Consider the following 24,844-nt stretch of genomic DNA (forward strand, 5'->3'; position numbering starts at 1 on the left):
AAGAATTCATTTCTTGATGATGATTTCTTTTATTAAATTAGATAAATTGTGCATAATCTCTGATGATATAAATAGAATATACTGGATGCAATAATAACACTGTAAATAAAAGTTGTAAAGAAAATTTTTATCTTAATTTGTATAGGGAGAGAATTAATTCTGTCGATACTGAAAAATAATCTGTTGAATTTTTAATGTGACTTTTAATTTAAGAGAAGACAACGAAATTAAAATAAACTAAGCTAAAAGCTATTCTCAGATACAAACAAACAAAAAACATGGATTCTGTGATTCGTGTAAAGAGAATAACGACAGCACAATACATCGAAATTTTTAATCGAACGAAATCGAAGCATGTGTCTGGCATATCCGCAGATTTCTTGAATATAAATTTTTCCTGGTAAACCAAGTTTTTAAGATTTCACGCTCAATAACATTTTCCTCGGGTTCTCCGCAATATTTTGTATAAAACGCGCGCAGAGAGGGTAAAGGAACTACTTCAAAAGAACTACGTTACTCAAGCGGCCATTAAATTTCCGGCAAACGTGATCGCTTGAACGCCTTGTTTGGTCCTAACGTATTAATGTGTAAGATCAGCGTGTACCCTGAAAGACTCGAAGTTTCTTTCATACTATGTCAATAATATTTCTAGTTGATTCCGTGTTAGTAGTTCTGAATCACAGAAATGAAAATATATTTAGGACGTTGTAGTATGCAAAAAATCGTTTTCATCGATTTAGATAAATATCTTGAGTTCATAAGAGAATGGATAAAGTTACTACAAAGTGTTTACTCGAGTATTAGATGTTTTATAGTAACGTCGTAGCGTGAAGTGTACGATGCAATTGAAAATAATAGCTTCATGGAATGTTTTATTTATTATAACGCCGTTCACTATGAATTTTTACTATGAATTCCTTCGGCATAATTTCGTTTCACGCGTCTCCATTTTTTATGTACACACGTATACGTACATATATCATACTCTACGTCTCTTAGAAGAAATATAGACTCGAAGAGAAACTTGTTTCGCTTACTAAATATTATAAAACTATCGAACGGCACAAGACGAATTTTACGTTTAAAGAGATAGGTTCTTCCCTTGCGAATAACGCACACCTTTTGATTCATCTCTCTACTTTAGAGTTGAACGATATCGACAGACAACAAACATAGTACCATAGTAGAAACTGAACTCTTATTTCTATACTTTATGGATGAATCATAGTACATAGTGTAATGCTCTTTATCGAGCCACAAACCAGGAACATTTTGTCCTTTCAATTCGAATTGCTCGTCTTCTCTCCTAATACTGCTAACAGATAGATAGATTGTTTCGCTTAACAGAGGACTCTCTTTCTCTTTGTAAAGCAATTCTCTTTCTATTATTCGATAATCGAAATTCTCTTTCTTGGTCAGTTTCATTATTACTATGATAAATGAATGGATAAATGAATTCTTGTAGCTTTCGATGTGTGACCTACGTACATTCGCTTTCTTTCTCGGCGTAATGGGTAATCGTTCAGGTCGGTAACGTTACAATCACGTTACGATAAAATAAAAAATTATGTATATATATATGGACGGAGACGTTTATTCGATAAAATGACGAATACGAAAATAACTGGAAAGCTTCTTACAGCTAGCTCAAGCTTTTTATGACAACAATGTTGTGAAAAATGTACTATTTACGCTATGATAAAGAATCTACTTACTGGCTCAAACTTAAAATCGAATTGACAATCAAAGTAACCAATAAAAAGCTGCTTAACACTGAATCAAAGTCTGTTATTCGTACTATGAGAAATACCTGACTGTATAGAATCGCACAACGGAGTCGTGAAGCTTCTGATATGCTGCACGTTGAAAAGAGAAAGACTCCGAGAGTACTCGGAGGAGGAATCATATTCGTTTTTCCTCGCTACGTCGCAGCAGCATTATGAGCAAAACACGATCACAGCGAAGAAGGTCGCTCTGGTTTATATTTTTTATTTACGCATAGCTCTCTATGGTTATATCGCTTCACGCATTTAAACATTACTGGGCTTTTTAAAATGGTGAAAACCGCATCAGAATTTGTCCAGCGGTTCTCGAGGTTTGCTCAAACACACAGACGTTTACCGCCAACTTTATTTTATTTATTTCCTCGTTAAATTTCTTACAAATGCATAAATATCCATAATTTAGTAATCAAGAAAAACGATGAAGAAAAATTTCATTCAAACCAAATCGTACTACATTTCCGTCTATTTCATAATCTACACGGAAACCGCTATCAGCGGCCGATCATTAACGAATTTTCCAGCTCTTCAAACTACGATACATCATTTGTACGACATACGAAAGGTTTATTAATCGCTAATTATTATTAATTATTGTTAATCCGCGACTACTTTCATCTTTCGCTTGCTACATCCTTTCGCGCCGGAAAGGTCGGACGAATAGAAATACACCGATATTATCGTCCGGCATTACATCGATTTCCACAGCCACTGGTGGTCTCGTTTTAATCCTGGCCACGGTATTCTCATCGAGTTAATCCCCGAACTCGATTCGCGAAAACGCCAGCAAGAGGATTGCGCTCCGTTTACACGAAAATGCTGCTCGAATCTGCGGTGTTGTGCGATGGCCCTTCACAATTTCTAACTCATGGAAATTCATGTTATACCGAGCATTGCGGACACGTACGTTGTTGGAACGAATGCCATGAGTAAGAATCAGCACGTGTAGCACGTTCTTTTCTCTTTTTCAACATTTTCTTCTAGGAGAATTAAGAATCTGATATAATTCTACGGAGCGATCCTGCGTTCGATTCTTCAATCAGCTTATTCTGTTTTATCGCATTGCTTTCAAGCTTGTATTGATTTCAGTTACACGACGGATTATTTTGAGAGACTGATTTATCAGATTCCTTGCTATCTGATTTCTTAGGGAAGGTATTCTTCTTACAATTAGTTCAATCGGTCATTTTTAAGTACTAGAGACAAATCTTTCTACGTCTAAAAACATACTCAAATATTAAATCTTGGAAAGATATTACGAGTATAATTTCACCCCGTGGGAATTTCGTTTTCATATTATTGTTGAGAATTGTGGATCTTAATTACCGAAATAAAAGTAAGGGAACACTAAGGTTACACTTAGAATTCATATTAAAATAGTTTTAGACTTATTTAACAAACGTTTTCCAGGATCTTCGTCGATATACATTTGTACGCGTCTCAGCACTTTCTTTGTCTCACCATCTTCCATACCACACTGCCAACGGAATAGTTACATTCGTCTGTTTTCCACGCGCACACACATACTTTATACATTCATATTCACGTACGTGTGTCACTACTACGCCACCAATCTAGTCTAGCGCACAAAATTATACATATCTCATTTTTATCTCATAATTATCATCCAATAAAAATACCATTCCAATGTTACTGTTTGTAACCGCTGCACAATAATTTGTTTATTTTTCATTTAGTACGGAATAACGCTAAAACATCTAACTCTACTTATTTAACTTTATCAATTTTTTAATGTAAAAAAAGGTGTGAATTTTTACCCATGATAGTCTTCAAGTATTAAAACTAATTATTTAAATCATCAAATCCATTTCTTACTGATTGGATGTTATTCCCTATCGCGTCAAACTAAAAGATCATCATACCGACTAATATAGACTATTCTTAATTGCTGAAATTTTTAATCTACACATAAATTCAAGTGATCCATACAGCCAGCGAGGAATTAATTAGAATTCAACCTTTAATGCATGTTTTATGCAAAATGGAAGAACTTGCCACCTGAGAAAAGGGATGAGACAAACTTTAGGAAGAGCTTCCCTTGACTCTCTAAATACGTAATTGAGCAGAGTTTAGCTAAGTGGGAGAATATCCTTCCATTCGAAGTAAATGGAAAGGGAAAATTAGAAGTGTATTTGTTAATGAATGATATAAATGAAAATGAATATCGTGGAAAGAATATCTACAGAGTATTTGATGCCATTGATCCTTTATTTCGACGATTCAAATGCTCAAACCTTATTTCTCTAATGCAAACAAGGAAGCTTTTGTAATTGAAGCCGTTCGATATTAACTAGGCAACGATTTACGAAAACTACTCGAAGATAGAAGCTTCAAAACGCCTTACTTGACGCTAATATCTACCGATACTAACTGGAGTTTATTTATCTTCGATCAAATTTTCAACATTCTGCTCGGTGTCTTAGAGGTAAATTCTCACTCAGTCCTCAGTTAAGTGATCCAAGTATAATATCATTAATACTCAGCAAATCCCTGATTGTTTCACGTCTTAAGCCAACAGCGTATAGTAACGTAATTTTTGTCACTTATGCATGTACTAGTGAGAGCTTTTACACGCTTGTTGAATACCATCATATTTAAAAATATATAATATCTACATTTAAAATATATAATATTATCACAATATTTATAACATGAACATAATCGACCAAACATAATATTTATGAAATTTGCAGTATAGTAGGACGAGATCTATAGTTGTGAATTACATAGTGATCACTGTTTATTTCAACGGCAAAAAGTGATCTCGGTTGCGAAGCAGAAACGCAAAATTCTGAAATACAGAAATTAGAATAATTCCAGATTTTCATAACGATATTTCCGCAAAATTATGGAAGTATGTTAATTCAAGTGTAAAACTATGCTCATTAATGTTCTGTGTTAAATGTCTAGATTAACAACTAAAGTACAAAAATATTTAAATTTAAGAGGGAAAAACGTGCAGAATTAATTAATAATTGTATAAAGCGATATTAGGCGTGTTACAGGCGTTCGATAACGAGGTGGTTACCAAAAAAGCAATTAATGGCACGCGATTTTGTTTCGTCCTTTTAAGAGCCACAAGAGAGGCAGCAAGTGGACAAAGTAGTTTGCAATGATGGCCATAAGAAGGCTACGATGCGATGGCTGTTGGTACCAGCTGCTAGAGACAAAACAAAGTTTCAGAGACACGTAAAACTCTTCCTCAGTTTTGACGTTGCTGTCCGATACAATTTATGCTGATGTGCAGTAACTTTCCGAGTGGAAAGCGATCGAGAAGTAGCGACGGAACTCTCCAAACGTTCCCTTACAATTTAGTGACAAACGATCTTTCTTGATACATAAGCTTGTTTCTCTGGCAGAGAACGTTTACAATGTGATTTTGCTAAAACCTTTGTTACGTAAAATAGAAATTTAGAAACTCATCAAATATTGTGGAAACTTCATTAAACAAGTTTGTAACTTTATTGTTGTTTTCTAGTAATTTACTATTATAAATAACATATTATATCTTTGACAAAATTGATTATTTAATTCGAGAATTTTACTCTATTTTGATTGTTACTGTGTATTTTATAGAAACCATTAGTAAAATTAAGTGTCTGATAAAAAAAAAAGCTCTAAAGCTTTTAAATCATCTAAAATCAAATAATATAACTCAAATCGTTTGCGTTGTAATCATTTATCTAATTGAGGGTTAACATCCTGCTTCATTGAATCGAAGACACGTTACACCGAACGTTAAACAATACTCGTTCGTCGTACGCAAATGAGCAACGCGTGCGTAAACTCGCGTACGCATTGAATCTTAATTAAGCCTCGCGTCAGCATGTGGACGCAGACTAAACAAACATCATTGAGGAAGTATAACGAGAAAAGATGTTTGCATCCTTCTAATTGTTCAGAAGAGCGTTCGCTAAGATGGTAAATTTTCAGCTTTAATGTACAGTCGTTGACTTTCGTCTTCCAAATTCCAACTCTAAACTTCCAACAATGAACTTGTAACTTCTAATTATTAGTTGTGTAAGCCCGTGTGTGCACGAAACTTCTAGATATTGACTTTCAATTCAAATTCGAACTTCCAACTCACAACTGTTACTTTCAATTGCTAACATTCAAATTCCAGGGAGTATTAGATTTTGTAGTATATACGTTCGCTCACCTTTCGACGTATACATTTCGAGGATTGTTATTAAGATTTTACTTACGCTTTCTACAATTCCATCGAAGAAAGTACCATGATCCTATTAAATGATAACCGAGAAAATTTCCTATCTTATATTTATTTTTAATTTATTTTTAAACTAACCGATTACGAGAAATAAAACAAAGGTCATTATTGAATGTTCAAAGGGAAATCAAGACAATATAATCTGAATGTACTGCTATATTAATTAAGGATAGAATTGTTGTCTCTGTGGTAAAATTGAAAGTATATTCCATATTGACCTTTTTGTAAATGGATAAGTAGTATAGAGGAATATTTGCTATTACACATTCCATTGCTCATACGTATCGTAACGTTCCTCCCTTTATCACTATAATTATTATAGCCAAGAATGAATTATCAATTATATCCATACTGTGTCTGCCTCGTTCAGATATATCTTTATAGTACTGTATCTATTGTAGCGTATGTACTATTGCAGCAAATAGTGCAGCATCGACTGCCGATAATACCTGTGATTTTAATTCCATCAAACATTTGCTTACGTTTGGCATTATTCGTTACTAACACAAATTCTGATGCTTCCTATCCTCTTTGGAATGGCAAAGGGAATTACGCATAATGGAGCAAATTGTTTGATGTTTGCTTCGATGCAAGAGAAATCATCCGTTTACAGTACCTCACATTACGTTCAAATGCAGGTTTTGTATGACATGTGAGCTGAGTATATTTTATAAATTCTCTAACGTATGTGCACCATGTTATATATTTAGATACACGGTTCTTCTTGTTACGAAGAAAATAATGTTCATAATCAAGGTGTACATATCTTGTACATATCAAACAAATGTTTGAATTGAGCAGTACTGCAATAAAATGGTACTTAAGTAATGATAACAAGTGATCTCATGATCATATAATACAATATAATTATTTTGCCTATATAATAATGTTATGATAGCATACTTCAGAATGGAATGTATCCAAATTCAGATAAAATTAATTTTGTTTATCTTGGAATATTAAACATACATAAACACATTATCTATACAAATTTTTAATCGATTGTAAAATGCTTTTTTTTGTTTTTCCGAAAAAATTGCTTTAATTTCTTTAGACATCTGACATTCTTTTCAAATTTTTGTGAGCTTTTGTAAATTTCTTTTAAGCTACGAGTGCAAACCTGCAATGAAATTGAAACAATCCTTTCTGTATATTAAATACATCTCTGACACTTCCCGCCATTACTTTTTGAATTGAGAAACCCGTCCTTCGATATTCCTTTTCCATTGTACACGCATAAGGGATCCTTTATAGTTTCCTCCAGCCACATCCTGCCTCTGCATTCCACTTGATCGACCACGAATCAGTTTTGTGGATATAACAGGAGCAGGTCACTTCCTGTTCCGGTTTATGTACTGTTTCCCCTTCTTGAACACTGTACAGCCCATTTTGAAGCCAGTTTTGATTCAATATCGAATCATACGAAATGGCATGGAAACTTACAATCTCTTCAATGTATCAGACTCGTGTAATGCAATGATAACGAAACATGTTATGTAATACGACAATAATTTAAAAATCTCAAGAAATATTATATTATACGTATTATTATTATACGTATTATAATTTCAAAAATGAAACTTACATGGACAAGTGTTTTATCTATTAAATATTGTATCAGATGTAGAGTACTTTGAATATTTTATACTATATTGCTGCATATAGCCTACATAATGCATTCTGTGCATTTTTTATATCTTTTAATTTGTCGTAAATGCAGAAAAATCTGCAGCTTATCTGTTATTAGATCGGGGATATTTATACAAATTTAAATTTGTATGAAAACAAATAAACAGATATTTGAAACTCACGCAGAAATTTATTTCTGCCATTAATTACAATAAAAATATGTCGTATATTTTATGTCTTCCTGCATATTGTATACACCCTGTATACTTTTGCACCTCTGATTTTCAGTGAATACATAAAAATCTGCAGTCTACTTACTTAACTCTATATTATGTCATTACGCATTAGCCATAGAATTTGAATCTAGTACGCTTAAAATCTACGGTATTCTAAATGGCTCGATCATCTCTTGTCATGATTTCATGTCGAGCAAAACCGATCGGGTGTACTTAATGCGATTTTCACATTCCAAGCATAAATCCAGCTTTTCCTTTACTTTTCTTCTACGTGAGATTCACATCAAATACATTGAGCAGTGGTTATTCCTGAGGACGCATATGAGATGAAGATCTTTCTATCTCCAGCGTGCGCTTTCCCTTTTTATTCCCACTGATTCTCTTTTTTTTCTCTTTAACTTGACCCAGCCCATGGGATATTTTACTCGGCAAATGTATTTGAACCGGCAGTATAATTTTACGATAACATTTTACGACGTACGTATTCTGTCGAAGAAGATTCTTACGAATAAATCGTTTTATTAAGTGGATTTATAAAATGATCTATTTTGTCGGTAATTTTATCTGCTATTCTATCCTCCGCCTTTTACTCGAACGTGGTTCGATAGAGATTCAAATTTTCGAGAAACAACGATGATCATGGACACTGTGGGACGATTTATTCTTGCATAAATCACCTATTTTAATACTGACCGCTATGAATGTTCAGCTTGATATACGAATATTAGAACGCAACAAAACCTAGTAATTTCAGGATTAACTTCGTCCCTCGTTATCAATAAATACGCTCGTATGGTATCAGGTCAATATTTCATAAAATAATGCAGTCACACGTATATATGTTTGCAGCTCCGATCCTGTAGCGTTGCATTGAATTTAATTAATCTAATTGCTGTTGGAACGTTGAAACAAAATTAGTGAAAATTCGGGCAGTGATATAGATTATGATACAGAGAAACTTTCTCGTATCGTTTGAAGTTAGAATTATTCAAAAAAAATGAAAGAAGGACAAAGGTGATCCTTCGCAGTAAACACTATTTTATATGGAATAGATATTATGATATATTATAATTTATTAATAATTATATATTATATTAATTTAGATGTCCAAATATTAACTGCGACACTTCTAGCAATTTATATAATAAATGTTTAAGGAAGATGAAAGGAACTTCTTTTTCAGTGGATCCTATTTTATGCAAATATCGTAATAGGATGTTGCAATGGCTTAAAGTTACTTCCACCCACTGAATTTCCATCTGCTAACAATTTCATATACAATTTTGCGGTTTACCACTGCCCATTGAATTATACAGTCAACGAACACGCTACCTTCAACTTCCAATTTCGAAACTCCCATCTACTTTTCCTAATTTCAAGCATCCCCCGTAATTTGCGACACACGGCACCTCCTATATCTTCATCAACGAGAACAACGAGCGAAAAGCGCTGTTGTTCAGTACTCTGAAAAAATGTATGACTTTATTTCCAAAAGTAAATTTTCTCGTTGTATTGTAAATGAAATTACGAACTTTAAACCAGGAACAATTTAGTACGTGTATTACGAAATCTTAGTTGATATTAAATGAATTCGCTTGTGCATTGTGAGTCTCGTTATCAAATGCTAATTTATTTACAAAATAGGATACTCTAGTAACGATTACACATATTGTAGCATAGTTATTTAAAAATAATTATTAGAAAAATTGGGGAAAAGAAACCTTCAGATGCGTATATTATTCTAATCGAAGGATGTTACGGTATATGGTTCATAACTATTAACTACTAATTCAACATGATCGAAATAGGATAGTTGTTAAACGTTGAGTCAAGTTTACCTAAATAATACCGAGGTTTATTGAGCTCAGGTGAGCTCATGGTATCAGCTAAATCCTATTAAATCCTCTTAGATTCTAAGTAGATATTCCTAAGCACCATCAAACATTATCCGATTTCTCAAGATATTGGACTTCTACAAATCCGCTAAATCTGTCCAAGTATTTCTAAATCTTCAAACAAGTCGGAGAAGCAGGCTCACACTTTAAGAACTCTGTCTTAATTTCAATTTTTATGGGCCATTAAATCCATATCTGGAGAATAACAATTCTTGCATAGATGTGATAAGTTTTTAATAAATCAATTTCGCATTCTTCGCTATTTTCTTTCTAATATTGCAAAAAATTAATCACCTAACGTTTTTTTAAAGTATATTTGATAGCTATTATAAGATCAATTATGTAGAATATTAGATTAAGACATTTTGCACATTTTTGTAATTCTATCTAATTTTTTAACACGCATTAGAAGTGATTCTATTTTTTAAATTGCTCGATAATGTTACTAATTTCCAATAATCTAAATTTTCTTAAATCGTGTTTTCGTAATTTTGATTGAACCTTCGAGAATATCTTAGAATTGTACTTTTACTAACTCACGCTGAATCTTGAAACTTTTCTACTTCTAAACAGGTTACAGATGTTTTCTAAAGTAAATTAGGCTAATTGTACCCTGAATGTTGTTTGAAACACTAAAGTTGTGCCTGTTCCGGTGGTTAGTTTTTATTGGACAACTATGTTGCTGTTTCGATCACACGCATCATGGATTCCTAGGGTTTCAATAGTTCGAAAGGCGTCTGTCAAAGTTCTTCTGATTCCTGGTTAATTCGAACGAACTTCATCGATGTCAATCCAGGATGTCGGGTCACGTTTCAGGCGCGTAACCAGATTTTAAGTTCCGCCAAGTCCATCAAGACTTTAACAGAGTTATGTAGAATTTCAGACGATACTGAGATCTTTTTGCGACTTCAGCTACTTTTCAGTTAAATATAAAAGGAGATTAAATTTCATTAACTTTAAACTCCTGTGTTTTGTTACGTTATTAGAAATGAACACAATTATCGTTATATCCTTCTCGATGTTTGATATATTAAAGTTCTTAAAATATAACAAAATTCTAATATCGTAACAACTTCCTAATACATTTTTTATTCCTTGAGGAATACTATAATTTCTTTTAACGTGATTCGATATTTGATGTGCCAGAATTTCCACTCGAGTTTCTTAAGTGTACAATATTTTTCTCGCATACTGAAAATAGCGAAAATTAATACATATAAAGAAAATAGTGAAAACTAACCTCTGCTATTATATTCAACAGAGAAAATCGTCCATACTTTTACAAGGTCAAAAAATGACTAACGATTATACCAATTAATGGAAGTAGTATTCTTTGTAAATTCATTTAAGGATCATTTAGACTTAACTAGTCCTGCTAGTAAAAAATCTAAGGAATGACACAATTACAATAAGAATAACGTGATTATAGTAATGTTGTTATGCTTTTACCTAGAATTCTAGTAAACACTAGAAACAGTATATTACACAAAACTTGTATTCAGAATTTTTATTTCATCTAAACGACTTACTAGCTACTTTGAAAAGATGATTCATTTAGTTCACAATTCCTCGTAAAACATTATGGCAGGGAGTATTAGAAAGAGCTTAGTAGGCCAGATAGCTCCCTGGTAAAACGTACAATGATGATAGAATCTCTTTGTCTCTCAAGTGGAAAGGATATGGCAGAATGCCAACAAAAAAGGAAAGATAATTGCTTCTTCTATGTGGCGCGGTTAAAACGAAGGGTGTGCCAAAACGAGTAGTCGAATATAGAGTTAAAAAGAAGAAAAATAGCTGAGAATGCGAGAATCGTATTATTATCAACCTTTCAAACTCTAAAAGAAAGGAAAGAACAGAAATTACGTTTAACGCTCTGTGATTGCCACTTTAGATAAGATTAAATTCGTGTTAAGTGGATTACGCTTTTCGCTATAGAAGTTTCACCAGACCATCAAAAAAAAAAAAAAAAAAAAAGAAAAAAAGAGAAAATAATTCGAAGGTGAAATTTTGCCTCTCTGTAATTTATTTCATGCTGTTCTTCCATTTTTACCGGAACTTGGGCTCGGAGAGAACTTCAAACTCGAACGACGTTTTAGCATTTCTTCGACTTCTTCCGTTCTATTCATCAGGCTGAGAACTATGTGGGAGGTTCAACTTGATGAATCTGAATCGCATTTTCGGAACATTCCAGCAATAAAATTTCCATTTAAAAACTTTAAACTTCTTTAACGTGGCTCTTTAACGCGAACGAGCTCGAGTGAATAGAAAAATTTACCAGTTGATACGGTGCTTATGCCGAGAACTTTTCGTCGGAGATTCATCTTAACATCTCTTTACAGTTAAAAATAAACAGTCGAATACGTGGGCAATACGTTGTCTTTTTAACGCATTTTAGACTTTTCCAATATTCTATACTGTTTAGAAGTGTATTGCATATTTTTAGAAATTAGAGATTGGTATATTAGATGAATAGAAGACAGGAAGCTTCTATATAGAGCACGTTATTTATCTATGAAATTCATATTTTTAAATACGAGCAAATTATAGGTTTTCAAATCAAGTTCTATTAGGTTTCAACTGAAGATGAATGAGATACTGTAAGAAGTGTAGCGCGACCTTCAAACATGCTATTAATTAAATATCCTTTAGTAGAACTTTCTAATAGAATTTGCCCAGTATACGTAAAATATATATCACAAATATTGACTTTAATACGCTACTCGATTAAAGTGAGAGTAATTAAACATGTGTTTGATATGTTAACGAAGAAAAACGAATCAGGCTATCGTGTAAATTGCGAGTCATTTATTGGTTTACCAATGTTCTGTTATTGTTTTGTAACAAATTGATATAATTTTATTGAACATATATTTGTTAATTATATATTATTAAAAGAAAACATAATTATATTCGCTTCCATTAATTCGTTAATTTATCACCACAAGTATGTGATACATACGTAAGGTACAAAACATTGCATTCGAAAAATGAAGATGACCTTGAAAATTCTAAATTTATTTCATTCAATGATGTCTCATGTATCAGAAATAGTATATTTTTCGTAAACAAATATTTACAAAATAAAAAATAAATCTTTCGTTAGAAACACAAAGAAAAGTGATGTAAAAAATTCCAAATCTATCATTATTTACATTTATTTCATTTACTATTAACAATAGCCCCTTCGTAATTATAAAAGTTCCATCATATTTTCGCATTACGTTACCCTTCGGACACAACTATTTGTAACGCTCCACAGAATTCACCTTCTATAAACTGTGACTTGCAAATCTCAAAAGAACGCGTTGCCCGTAAGAATTAACCCCTTAACGACCCATTAATCGAATTAACCCATTAATCGAGACAACAATCTACAGTGAGATCCGTTATAACGAGACGCGATAAAGTGCACGCGTACCGAGCGAAAATTCAAAGTCGATTTTCTCGAAAACAAAGCCTCGAACGACAAATTTTTATTCTATATTTTCGACTTCTTTTTTCGCGTAGAATCACCTCCTTTCCGCTTGTACCACCAGTTACCAACCACCCTGTATAATAGCTTGTTTACGTTATCGGCCCAAAATTCTCGAACGTAAATCGTAGGTTAAGGGGTTAAGTACGCGGTCATGAACAGTAAAAATCTATCATTTTCTAGTGGTTCTAACGACAGCACGTAGCTGACTGCGTTTTCGAAAGGTACCAATTCACTTCGAACGTCGTCGAAAGTTTAACAACCCTTTAAGAATGCCATAAACTTTTAAGGGCGCGAACGAAGCTACACGGGCTGGTGCATAAGGGATTCGACGTATGGACGTTTACGTATAAACTTCCACTTCTACCAGGCTTTAACTGCTGTCAGTACGCCTAACGTACACGCGTCGATATACATTTGCGTTACGTAAGATTTTACGACCAATGGGCCAAGAAAGTCGCGAGATATAGCCGAACGTTACTGGATATCTTGTAGTTCGGAGGAAGTAGATGTTTCTATGGTAGTTCTCATCCTTAGTTAGTAGATATACATAGGTACATGCATCACGAAAATGTAAAATAAACGCAAGGTTATTATCGTAAGAATGGCCATAGAGAATAGCAATAGTGCTGGGTCTGCTGACTTTGCTGTCGAAATTTACCGCAGTTATTCGTTCGTGCAGGGAAACCATGTTAATCGAGGTGAATATTATATCATCAAGGAACTTAATTGATAAAATAAACTGGAACAATTGGTATGTCCAGTATGGCTCTTGTACTCTCGCTATTCAAGATATTTCTAATCTCATTAACTGTAAAAAGGTTAAATGATTAAAATGCAAAGACTGAAACGAGTAAAATGGGACTATTTAATTCTACAGCTTTTTACTAATGTCTTAACGTCACCGATATTGGTTTTAAAGCTAAGAATTATTATACGAAAATTTGAACGATCGCGTTATTTTTGTTAAATCTAATATCATTTCCACTATTGTTTTACTTTATTGCCTAATTATCTCTTCTCTTGAATGCTTCGAAACAAAATTTATACAATCTTGCCGTGTCTTACGTGAATCAGTTCCAGTGTTGCATGAAAGTAATAATTAATTATATCTGTCAGGATATTCGATTTCAGTATCTTCCATAACATGATATTGGATGCTCGAAATTGAGAATATCACACGGGACAAGATTGGTTCGAAAAGTTCTTTGGATACACGATATTCCCCTTAGATTTTCATAAAATAATATCGTCGCAAGTTCTTCGCTATTTGATATGCTGTTTTTATTGCGCAACGTTCAAAGTAAGATACTTCTACAATCTTCTTGCTGACTAAATTTCATCATGTAAAGGTACTCGGAAGTATGACACAACGATGAAAGAACATCGCCACTTCTCAGTTTTATATCCCACGAAATATTTATCTTAATAAACTGTACAAAGTACACTTGCCTCGATAAATTTCAGAAATTCTTTCTGACAAATCGTTACATCGAAGAAGCTGCACTATACGTAAGCAAACTGTTCATAACAATTCTAATTATTTAATAACAAAGACCAACCCGAATACTATTATGGTGTATTATACACATCGTGTACTTGAAGAGTTTAATAAACTTCTCTCGATAATCCAATGGACTTAAAAAGTCTCTGTTACGTGCAAGTAAACGATTCATAGCGACTCTAATCATTTAATAACAAAAACAAACCCCCAGATGCCATTACAATGCTGATATTGTACACTTTGTGCGTATATGCCTAATATTACTTGTTTACGCGTCTCGCAAAACACGAGTCACGGATCTCCGTTCAGACTGGTTGACACAAGGGCAAACTATGTTCAGTCCCAGTTATTGCAGCATCCTACAAGCTGTACCCTCGTCAGTCCGGTTAAATTCCTGCATAATACTCCCGGAGGCATGCGTTGCTTCTTCGTTTGTCTAACGCGTCTATCATTAATGCCCATTTGCTGGCAAATTTATTCGACAATTACGACCATTATGCCGACGCGATTAAGATATATTCACGTCCCAAGGACGTCTTACGATTAACGACCATCGCCTAACGATCGATGCGTCCCTGTTTCACACGTTAGCTACTGGCTATTGAGATTTTCTATCGGACGTTTAAATGACGTTCGTAAATTGGAAATTTTGATGGACGCGATATTGACGTTCGTTTTGTGAGGAAAACTTGAAATGATAGACAGCCAATAATGATTGCTACCGTGATCGGGTTAATCGTCTGTAAGAGCGAGGAAGTTTAGTCATCGCGCAATGTTTCAGGAATATTGGTGAAAACGTGGTCTCTTAAATCTATTGTTTGATTTCGTAACTAACTTAATTAAGAATATGGAAAATATTCGTTTCTCAATTTTTAATAGAACGTTCTATAACCGATCATTCTTCTTCCGATCTTTCGAAAACATAGATAGGATATTTTTTTTTCGTAAAAAATGAAACTAGAGGTTTTATTTCCAAAAAAAAAAATTGTATTTTTGTTTTGGTAATTTAAGGAACATTTGTAAAGATAATACAAGCGAGAAGAGAAATAGAAAAATTCAGACTATTCTGTACTGTTCGCTTTGTTCTTTCCACTGTAAGTTAGTTCTAATTTCTCCGTATTTCGTACCAGAGATTCGATAATTGTTTTCCGAATGCTGCCGCCTAAAATATAGGTACAGCTTGCAGTCGATTGGCCAAACAATGCGTATTCCATAGAACACGTAAAACGAGTGTTATTCACCAGCTGCGGAAACAATGCACGAAGAGCATCGGGTTTGTCACGTGCAGATGTGACCAGGGTAAACCATCCGACTCGTATTCAGCCAGATTGCACGACTTAGCCAGAAGCGACGTTAATCCGGTTGTTTCGTGGTATAAACAGAGATTGAGAAATTTCAGGAACATTATGAAACTTCTGTAAAGTCATCTTACGCTACATTAACGTCTTCCCTTATTCTCATACTCGATTTTCTCGAATTTGGAATTATTAGCCGAATCTTCGTTTAACCTGTTTCCCAAATTTAATTCCTCGATCGTTAGCGCAAAAGTTCTTCTTTGATTATTTTACTAATAGGTAAACAATGGAAAGATACAAAAATACCGAAATACATTCATTTTACTTGTAATCCTATGTATATACGTATGCAAGCATATTCTTATTGTATTGTTATTCGTATTGTTATTCTTAATAACAATACGAAACAGTTCTATTAAACTCTTTGTTAATGGTATTGGAAAAATGCTTGGAATGTTTAATATGATAGCTGCAGCTTACGTTTAAATCAAATATTATCTTTTTTCAATAATACCTATACATGTAAACTACACATTACAGCGGCGCTGTACCTCGAAGAAGATATCGAACAGAACAAAACTCTATATGATTTCTATTTCTATCATTTTTATATCTGGTATTTATCATTAAAATGACCTCCATTAGTTACGACACATTCCGTGTAACTACAAATTTAATATAGCTATATTTTACATTTTATAATATCACAAGAAACTCCATAAGAAGAATCTAAGAATCTAAAAGAAACTATAGTATCCAGTTTCTCTTGCTCTCTCTTTTTCTCGCTATCTTTTAAAATAAATATCTTTCGTTTAAATCGCTCTGATCAATAGAATCTTTCGTCGTCTTGCGAACGAAAAACGAACTGTCAGAAAATAATTACAACGTAAGTTATTCCATCCATTAATCACGACAACCTAATACGAAAAACTGATCTCCTCTTTGTCGTTCTATCTCAAGATTCTGGACAAAGTATTTTATCATAGGGATGATCGAAGAACGATCGTTCCAACGTCCATGGAAGGGTAGAGAAATAAAACATGGCTGCGAGCAAGTGAACGACGATGTTACTGGTGTACGCCGTTTTTCAGGATGGACGTTCAAGCGGCACAGAAGAATGAGAGCTTTTATCAGTGCTGCAGCGGATTCTGCATCGACCTGCTTCAAAAGTTCTCCGAGGAAATCGGCTTCACTTATGAGCTTGTTAGAGTCGAAGATGGGAAATGGGGCACGCTAGAGGTTGGTTATAACGAATTTTATCCAGCTAACAATTATTATTGAGCATTTCCGATAAAATGAATCCTCGCGATACTTATAGGATATATGAAAAAGCGTAAAAGATATTTTTAGATACAGAGGAGATAGAAAATATAAAATAATATGAGTGTATAGATATATATATATATATATATATATATATATATATATATATATATATATATATATATATATTTATGGAAAATTATTAATTATAAATAGATTCTTGCGAGCGTGAAAACTGTAAATTATTTACAGATATTCTACTGAAGATATAAGAAATTGAAATACAAATAGAATATTTTCTAAGATTGCATAGAACGTTAATAGTTAAGTAAAATAATAGACTTACTGTTTCGTAATAAACTGGATTTAATCAAAACGATTAGAAATATGGACGGTGAGAAAACCAATTTTTTACTTCACAATTAAATATCGTTTTATTCCACTTTAATAAAGTTTGATATTTGTTTTATTTATACAACAACTTTCATATAACTCGTATACGTTCCAAATATTTGTGTACGTGTTCCAATATCCCTAAAACCTATATATAACCTACCACAGTCCACTCGTGACTCGGTTAATTTACAAATTTTACAAAAATACACGTACCATACAAGCGATATTCAAAATATACACGACATGAAATGTACATTTAACATTTTTCAACTTAACAGCTTTCAAGGACGAAAGGAACGTTCGATTAGCCCCAGCGCGACATTCCGCTTTAGATCTTTGTTCGTTCGATTAGGAAATTAATTTTCTAATGAAAAGTGCTTTTGTCGAAGATCCAGATAAGATTTAATAGATCAGTGTCTATCAGTCAATTATGAAATCTTAATCCCAATGAATAGCAAGGAATTAGTTTCAATGATCGTGGAAGTAGTAAGTGGAACGTCTTTAAAGTTGGATCGGGTTAACACAGCGGATCTCGTTTAATCCGAGCGTTCAGGATTTAATACTTGACGACAGTATCGATGGAACGACTGTATAGATTAATTTCGCGCGTAATTCCAACTCTGTTCATTAATCCAGAATCTGCAACGGGCACGAAACAATTGAGATGTATCGAGGACAAAGTGTCCTCGAGTTAGCATGGCTCTTTCATTGTGTTTATTTAAATATGACTGCGTTTGCGTGCGGATAATTATGGGTCCTAGGCGAAACATACTTCAAAAATGTAACCTTCGTGCATATTTATAACCGCTATTTATCGACATTTTATCGACAAAGCCTTTTCACTAATTACAAAATGATTATAACACTAGACCTATCGAAATGATCAAAACGGTCAATTCGTAATGTTTCTTCGAGATTTGATACGTTATTTTTTTTATCAACTTTATACGTTCTATATTTGATTTTATAGATTTAAAATAATTGCGTACATTTTGAGGATTTGGATATTTTCTTTGCAACGTGTATGCGCAAAAGCTTGTTCTGTCCTCTGCATTGTGCAACTCTTCATACATTTTATTCCTTTGATATTTCATATTTTATTCACTAACAGTTTCATTGTTATGTATATAATGCTATATATAGTCTAGTTAGAAAAATTTACCAAATGTCCAGCTGGACAGATTGTAAAGTACAAATTAAATAAATAAAAAAAGAATATACAGTCTAGAATATTACATTTGTGGAACTTTTCTGTATACATATATATTACATTAGAACGTCAACTAACGTTTTCCATAGATGAGTTTTAAGTTGCGACGTCAATTGGTATATTATGGCGTCAAATTGTTAATGGAATTTTCTTACAGTGCGATAGTTTCTGCTGGAATATTAAAATTATGCGATGGAATTTATAATTTGCAATTACACGAAGTTTAATGTCCGTTGTTCTGTTCGTAGAATGGAAAATGGAACGGTTTGATAGCTGATCTGGTGAATCGGAAAACGGACATGGTAATGACATCTTTGATGATTAATTCTGAAAGAGAAGCCGTGGTTGATTTCACGGTACCGTACATGGAGACTGGTATCGCCATTGTTGTGGCTAAGAGGACTGGTATAATATCTCCCACTGCCTTTCTTGGTAAGTGGCCATAAAGATCTCATTAAACGTTAAATAGTTCATAAAGAAATCTCCTAGGATCCTAAATAATATGTATCAAAAATTAACATAGAAAAATGATAGATAATTAATTTTTTATACTAGTAATTAATCGTATATTATTGTAAACACATTGAATTTTACACAAATACGATTGAATGTTTCCTGCAAGAAATAACATCTAATATGTAAATATAAATGATATAAAATATATTATAAATAAATAAAAAATATTCATGGAATTATCAAAAGCAAAGTTTCATTGTAACTATGATTGAATTACGTTTTTCAGTCAGAGCTTTCAATAAAATTGCTTCGAATGTTTTACGATCATCGCGAAACATCCTGTTCTAAAATTTCGGAAGTTTAGTACAGATGCTATTGAGGAAAAGAGGGTAAATTCTAGATAAACAGCAGTAAAGGTCGATCAATTTTAGGAAATAACTACGTTACTCACTCAGAAGAGGGTGGTTCTCAAAGATATTTACAATAGTATTGTTCTGCGAAACAGGATTAACAGATCTTTCCAAATTTCAATCAAATTACTTAACAACCAATTTGTTAATGATTGGAAGAGAAAATATTTTTTCATTCAGTCTTATTAACTCGTATGTTCTACGATTCTATAATTTACATAAAATTCAACATATACACATATGACATCAATGGTTTTATTTATCGTTCTCAGTTTATTTAAATGCGATAAAACTGAATCTCGCGAATTATTTAAAACTCTGTCAATCTCTCCTTTATTAAATTTATTCGATATAGTTAACATAAGTAACACTATTATACTATATATTCTTCGAAATCATTTAAAACGCGTACCTGTTATATTACTCGATCTCGTTTTATTCAACAGAACAAGAAATGTATTTTAATTTTTAATCGATCCTTCTATGGCTTCTTATAAATATACATATTTAATAGAACATTTAACATAATATTTAGCATAGCTTAATATATCCTAGTATTTAATATAAATATACATATTTTATAAAGTAATTGCCACAAATGTTTTTAATTAGCAAAGTGTGTTTCCCTATCAAAGTAACAATACTTTTCATTTTTAGCAAATAAGAAATTCCAAAGTCTATTGGACGTGCACTAATACACACATTAATACAAAATATGATCTTACACATAGAATAAATATGATCGATACATTCCACGTAATACGAAACAATTTTATTATTATTATAATTATATTATTTATTATGGTTTTCAGAACCATTCGACACCGCCTCTTGGATGTTAGTCGGCATCGTCGCCATACACGCGGCCACGATTATGATACTGCTATTCGAATGGTTGTCACCATCCGGTTTCAACATGAAGGTAAACCCTTCAGACGCTGCGCAGAAACTGGTACTATTAATTTCGCTTCTTATTAGCTATGTATGTTTTCTCGCCTTCAGAGCACGAAATCCTTATAGAGCAAATTACTATACCGGACAATACCATTAATCTTAACGACACTCCATCCCTGTGACACAAGAAAAAGAGATTGATCGTGGGAGAACAATCTTCCCACGTACTTTCCTGATGATACAAATACCACGCAGTTTCCCCTTTTTCTTTATTCGGAAAACATCTTTGTCTCATTTTGCTTGTCAATAAAATCTACAATTTAAAGCGTCCATATCATTTGACATTTACGAGCGTAATTGGAAATATTTTGTCAGCAATAAGAGAATACAATTTTTATTTAGCGAAGAGAAATAAAGAAGGACACTTTGTATTTTGTGAATTATTTTTTGAATTATTTCTACTTCCTAAGATTCATTGCTAAATTTGATTCTATGTAATTATCAAGGGTGATTTATATTTTCTTTAATCTCTTTCACAGAGATTTAAAGTTTCCTATATCTTTCTGCTGTGAACTATTTTTAATAATATTTTAATAGTTAATAGAACTGTTTCTCCATAATTTTCAAAGCTGAATCACGTTATATCTATCCATCTTTTCTTAAAAATTTTAAGCTTCTCGCCTTTTCTTTCTCGTTATCAGAAATTATTTCCAGTCCTTAGAATTCATTTCTAATTACGTTTCCATAAAATCTTCAAAATTAATTCATGTTTTCTCCACGTCGTATTGTTATTTAATAAAATTAAGTATCTTTAAGATATTAATCAAACAAATTGCATGAAGAAATATGAAACATAAATATTATAGATCATTTCACTGGCACAACGTTGAATGCTACTTCTAAGATCTAGCGATCCATCCGCAACTTTCATTAATTTTCTAGCATCGAACACGACATCTATCTATCGGATATCTTCACAAATATTCGCAATGCATTTTAACACAATATCTTCCTATCACTCGCTTTTGTTTAACCTTCTCACTGAATTCTTGCACGATTTTGTCTAAAATCTAACGCAGACCAATCCTACACCGTAGATTAGAACATTTTCTTATTATTGCAACGTTGTCGCTGTATTGGTTGTACAAACGATACGAAACGAGTTCGAACGCGGCTGATTTATGCTGGTTGCAGAAGAATCCATCGCCCAATCATCGGTTCTCCTTCTGTCGGACGTACTGGCTGGTCTGGGCCGTATTATTTCAGGCAGCCGTCCATATTGATTCTCCCAGGGGATTCACAGCCAGGTCGGTAAAACAATTTCTATCGACAATTAGAATCCTCGCACGTAAATCATATTCCCCGAAAAGCACGGTAGAAAGAGAGAACTCACAAAATCTATTAACATGTTTTCTCTGCATCGAAAAAGGGATGAAGAGAAGGATCAAAGGGATCACAAGGACGTTCGACAAACGCGCATATCATCGACGAATTTACATGAACCGTCTTTATTTCGTCTTCTCTGTTTTCTCTTCTCCCTCTTTGTATCTCGAGAATAATGTGCGACTAATTAAAGCTCGAAGATTCTTAGTAGAGTATGCGATCGAAGTATTTAAAGTCGAATTTATTATCTCTGATCTTTAATAATTTGAACGTATATAATAATTTAAAATTAATTAACCACATAATTGAAACTCTTAAAATCGCATCCTCTGTTTTAATCATTCTGTACGTTAAATCTGTAGAGAATTAAATGATATAGGAATTTGAAAACTGATTCGTTGTAATTCAGAAAAGTTGAAAGCTAAGAGAGACTTCAAAAAAGAATTAAGAATCGATTTAAACGCGTTCATAGAAGAAAAAGACACTATAGTCACATCAATTAAACTTTACACGGCAATGTGACGTTTCATAGCTACATGATAGTTGCGAAGTACCATAATTGGCGTGTAGAGGATGCAGGCAGAAATGGTTTAAATCATAAAGATTCGGGCGAAATATCAGCGGCATATACCGTGCCAAGAAATTGTATTCAACCACAGTGTTCGCCACGAAAAATGAACATTTATTTCTCGAGCACACGTTGGATTTAATTTCGTCTTATTCATTGAATTATTCTGTGCGTGCGCCATTTTCGAAAACTTTCATAATTTGACTGCCAAATATTTTATGTTACTCGATGAACCAGCTGCATTTTCAAAACGAAGGAAAACGATGTAGTAGCGTTGAAAATATTATGTAGTAGAGTAAGTGAAACGAATCTGGTGAGCTCGCAAATAGAATCCTCGAGTGATGTTACCTGTTAATACCGTAAAACCTAAGGCTTCTAAATTATGCTATCGTAAAATACAAAGCAAAATGTGAGCTACGTAAAATGGACGCAAACATCGGCCTATGTGTTAAATTACGGCACACTGAAATACTAAAAATTCACTAAATCCAATAAAAGTCTTACTAGTGAAGACTTAGAATTACAGATAACGCAACTGTGAATGGAACCTTAGAGTCCTCGAATTTCTATACCTCTGATGACAAATAAATCTTATGTAATTAATAACTTTCTTCCTATACCAATCGAATTCTTTCTAAATTTCTCTATTCTCTAGATATTTAATTTTAATTCGACAAAAAATTTAATTTCTTGTACTTATCGCAGGTTCTTCTTACAAGTAAACGGACGATTAATTTTTTCTCTAAAATCGTACTAAATTTTGATATGATATATGCAAATTTTTCATAATTCTAATTAAAAAAATTGTTCGTTCCTTTTTCCATTCGTCCAAAGATACAAACATTTTTCAGATATCGAGGAATTTAATTTTTTCATTCAGATTGTCAGCTTTTTTTTTCTATGCTGTTACAGTTTCCAAGAGTTCGTCAATGGCGTTTTGATTTACTTCACAAGCGCTTCTAATTTTGAAAAAGGGGAAGAAACGAACCATTCAGTATCTAATTGAGTAAAGAAAACCCGCTTAGCATAAAATCGAAAGATCTTTTAGGAGAGCTGAGAGTGCGATCGAACCCAAGACAAGTTAAACGACGTAGCAGAGCTAAAAGTCTTTTCGCAATTATCGATCGAATGTATGTCGCTTCGCCAACGTTTAACGACATTCTTGTAAACTCAGATTCATGACGAACGTGTGGGCGCTGTTCGCCGTGGTGTTCCTCGCCATTTACACTGCCAACCTGGCCGCCTTCATGATCACGAGGGAGGAGTTTCACGAGTTCACCGGTGTTGACGATCATCGTTTGGCCAAGCCATGGTCCCACAAGCCTATGTTCAAGTTTGGTACCATACCTTGGAGCCACACTGACAGCACTTTGGCAAAATATTTCAAGGAGATGCACGCGTACATGAAGAAATTCAACAAAAGCAGCGTGGCTGAAGGAATCGAGGCGGTTATCAGCGGGTAAGACCGATTAAATGACGTTGTTTCGTCCCGAAATTTATAAAAAAAGCATGAGGTCTTCGCCGACAAAGTTTATAATAAAATTTCCCATATAATTCAATCGCAAAGGGTATTTTTGAAGTTTTAGTACGGAGATTTCGTGCATTTATAGAACAGATTTATTGTTAGTACAATTTTTATGTATTTATGAGAAATTTCAAGATGCGAAGATGCATAGAATGTGTAAAATATAATATATACCTACTAATAATTAGTAGGTAAAACAATTCTCTACTTAGGTACTGTAGTATCGTAAATATAATAATAATTAGTTTATTAATAATAAATGGATTAAACAGAAAACAATGGTTATTTAACATGAACTAATCGTAACAACGTATTATAATTAATTAACAACTCTCGTCAACACAACTTCAATCTCAACAACGCTAACAACACTATCTCGACAACGCAATCCGCACTCTCTGGCTTCTCAACTCATACTGCCGTTAATTCGTTTATGCCTCTTAGCAACCCATGGTCTTTCGTCTGATATCTTTTGTTTAAGCCCCATCATGCACGCGCTCAGCAACCGCTCGTTTACAATTCGCACGACACCCCCTAGGCCCCTCGTCCACGATACTACAGTATATTTATAAAAATCATTAGTTTCTGTAAAATTTGTAGTTCTTTTCACGCTTGATAAACGAAAATGTGCTGTAAACTCGGTATTCTCAAAGAGTATTTTAAAAATGGTTTCCAATG

The 24,844-nt window shown here is 33.3% G+C and overlaps 1 protein-coding gene across 13 annotated transcripts in view; it reads left to right on the forward strand.

The window, feature by feature from the left end:
• The window catches only part of LOC126871575 (glutamate receptor ionotropic, NMDA 2B), a 320,578-nt gene that overhangs the window by 276,188 nt on the left and 19,546 nt on the right, over window positions 1–24,844 (forward strand). For 10 of the 13 annotated variants that reach the window (XM_050630551.1, XM_050630543.1, XM_050630554.1 and 7 more), the window contains 5 exons: window positions 17,153–17,300; window positions 19,179–19,362; window positions 20,609–20,748; window positions 21,885–21,997; window positions 23,816–24,100. In XM_050630551.1, the coding sequence (XP_050486508.1) occupies window positions 17,153–17,300; window positions 19,179–19,362; window positions 20,609–20,748; window positions 21,885–21,997; window positions 23,816–24,100 (870 nt within the window). The remainder of the gene's footprint in view (window positions 1–17,152; window positions 17,301–19,178; window positions 19,363–20,608; window positions 20,749–21,884; window positions 21,998–23,815; window positions 24,101–24,844) is intronic. The other 3 variants (XM_050630574.1, XM_050630591.1, XM_050630632.1) reach the window with 1 other exon arrangement.

This window comes from Bombus huntii, chromosome 1 (genome assembly GCF_024542735.1).
Source record: "Bombus huntii isolate Logan2020A chromosome 1, iyBomHunt1.1, whole genome shotgun sequence".
In the NCBI taxonomy this organism is placed as follows: domain Eukaryota; kingdom Metazoa; phylum Arthropoda; class Insecta; order Hymenoptera; family Apidae; genus Bombus; species Bombus huntii.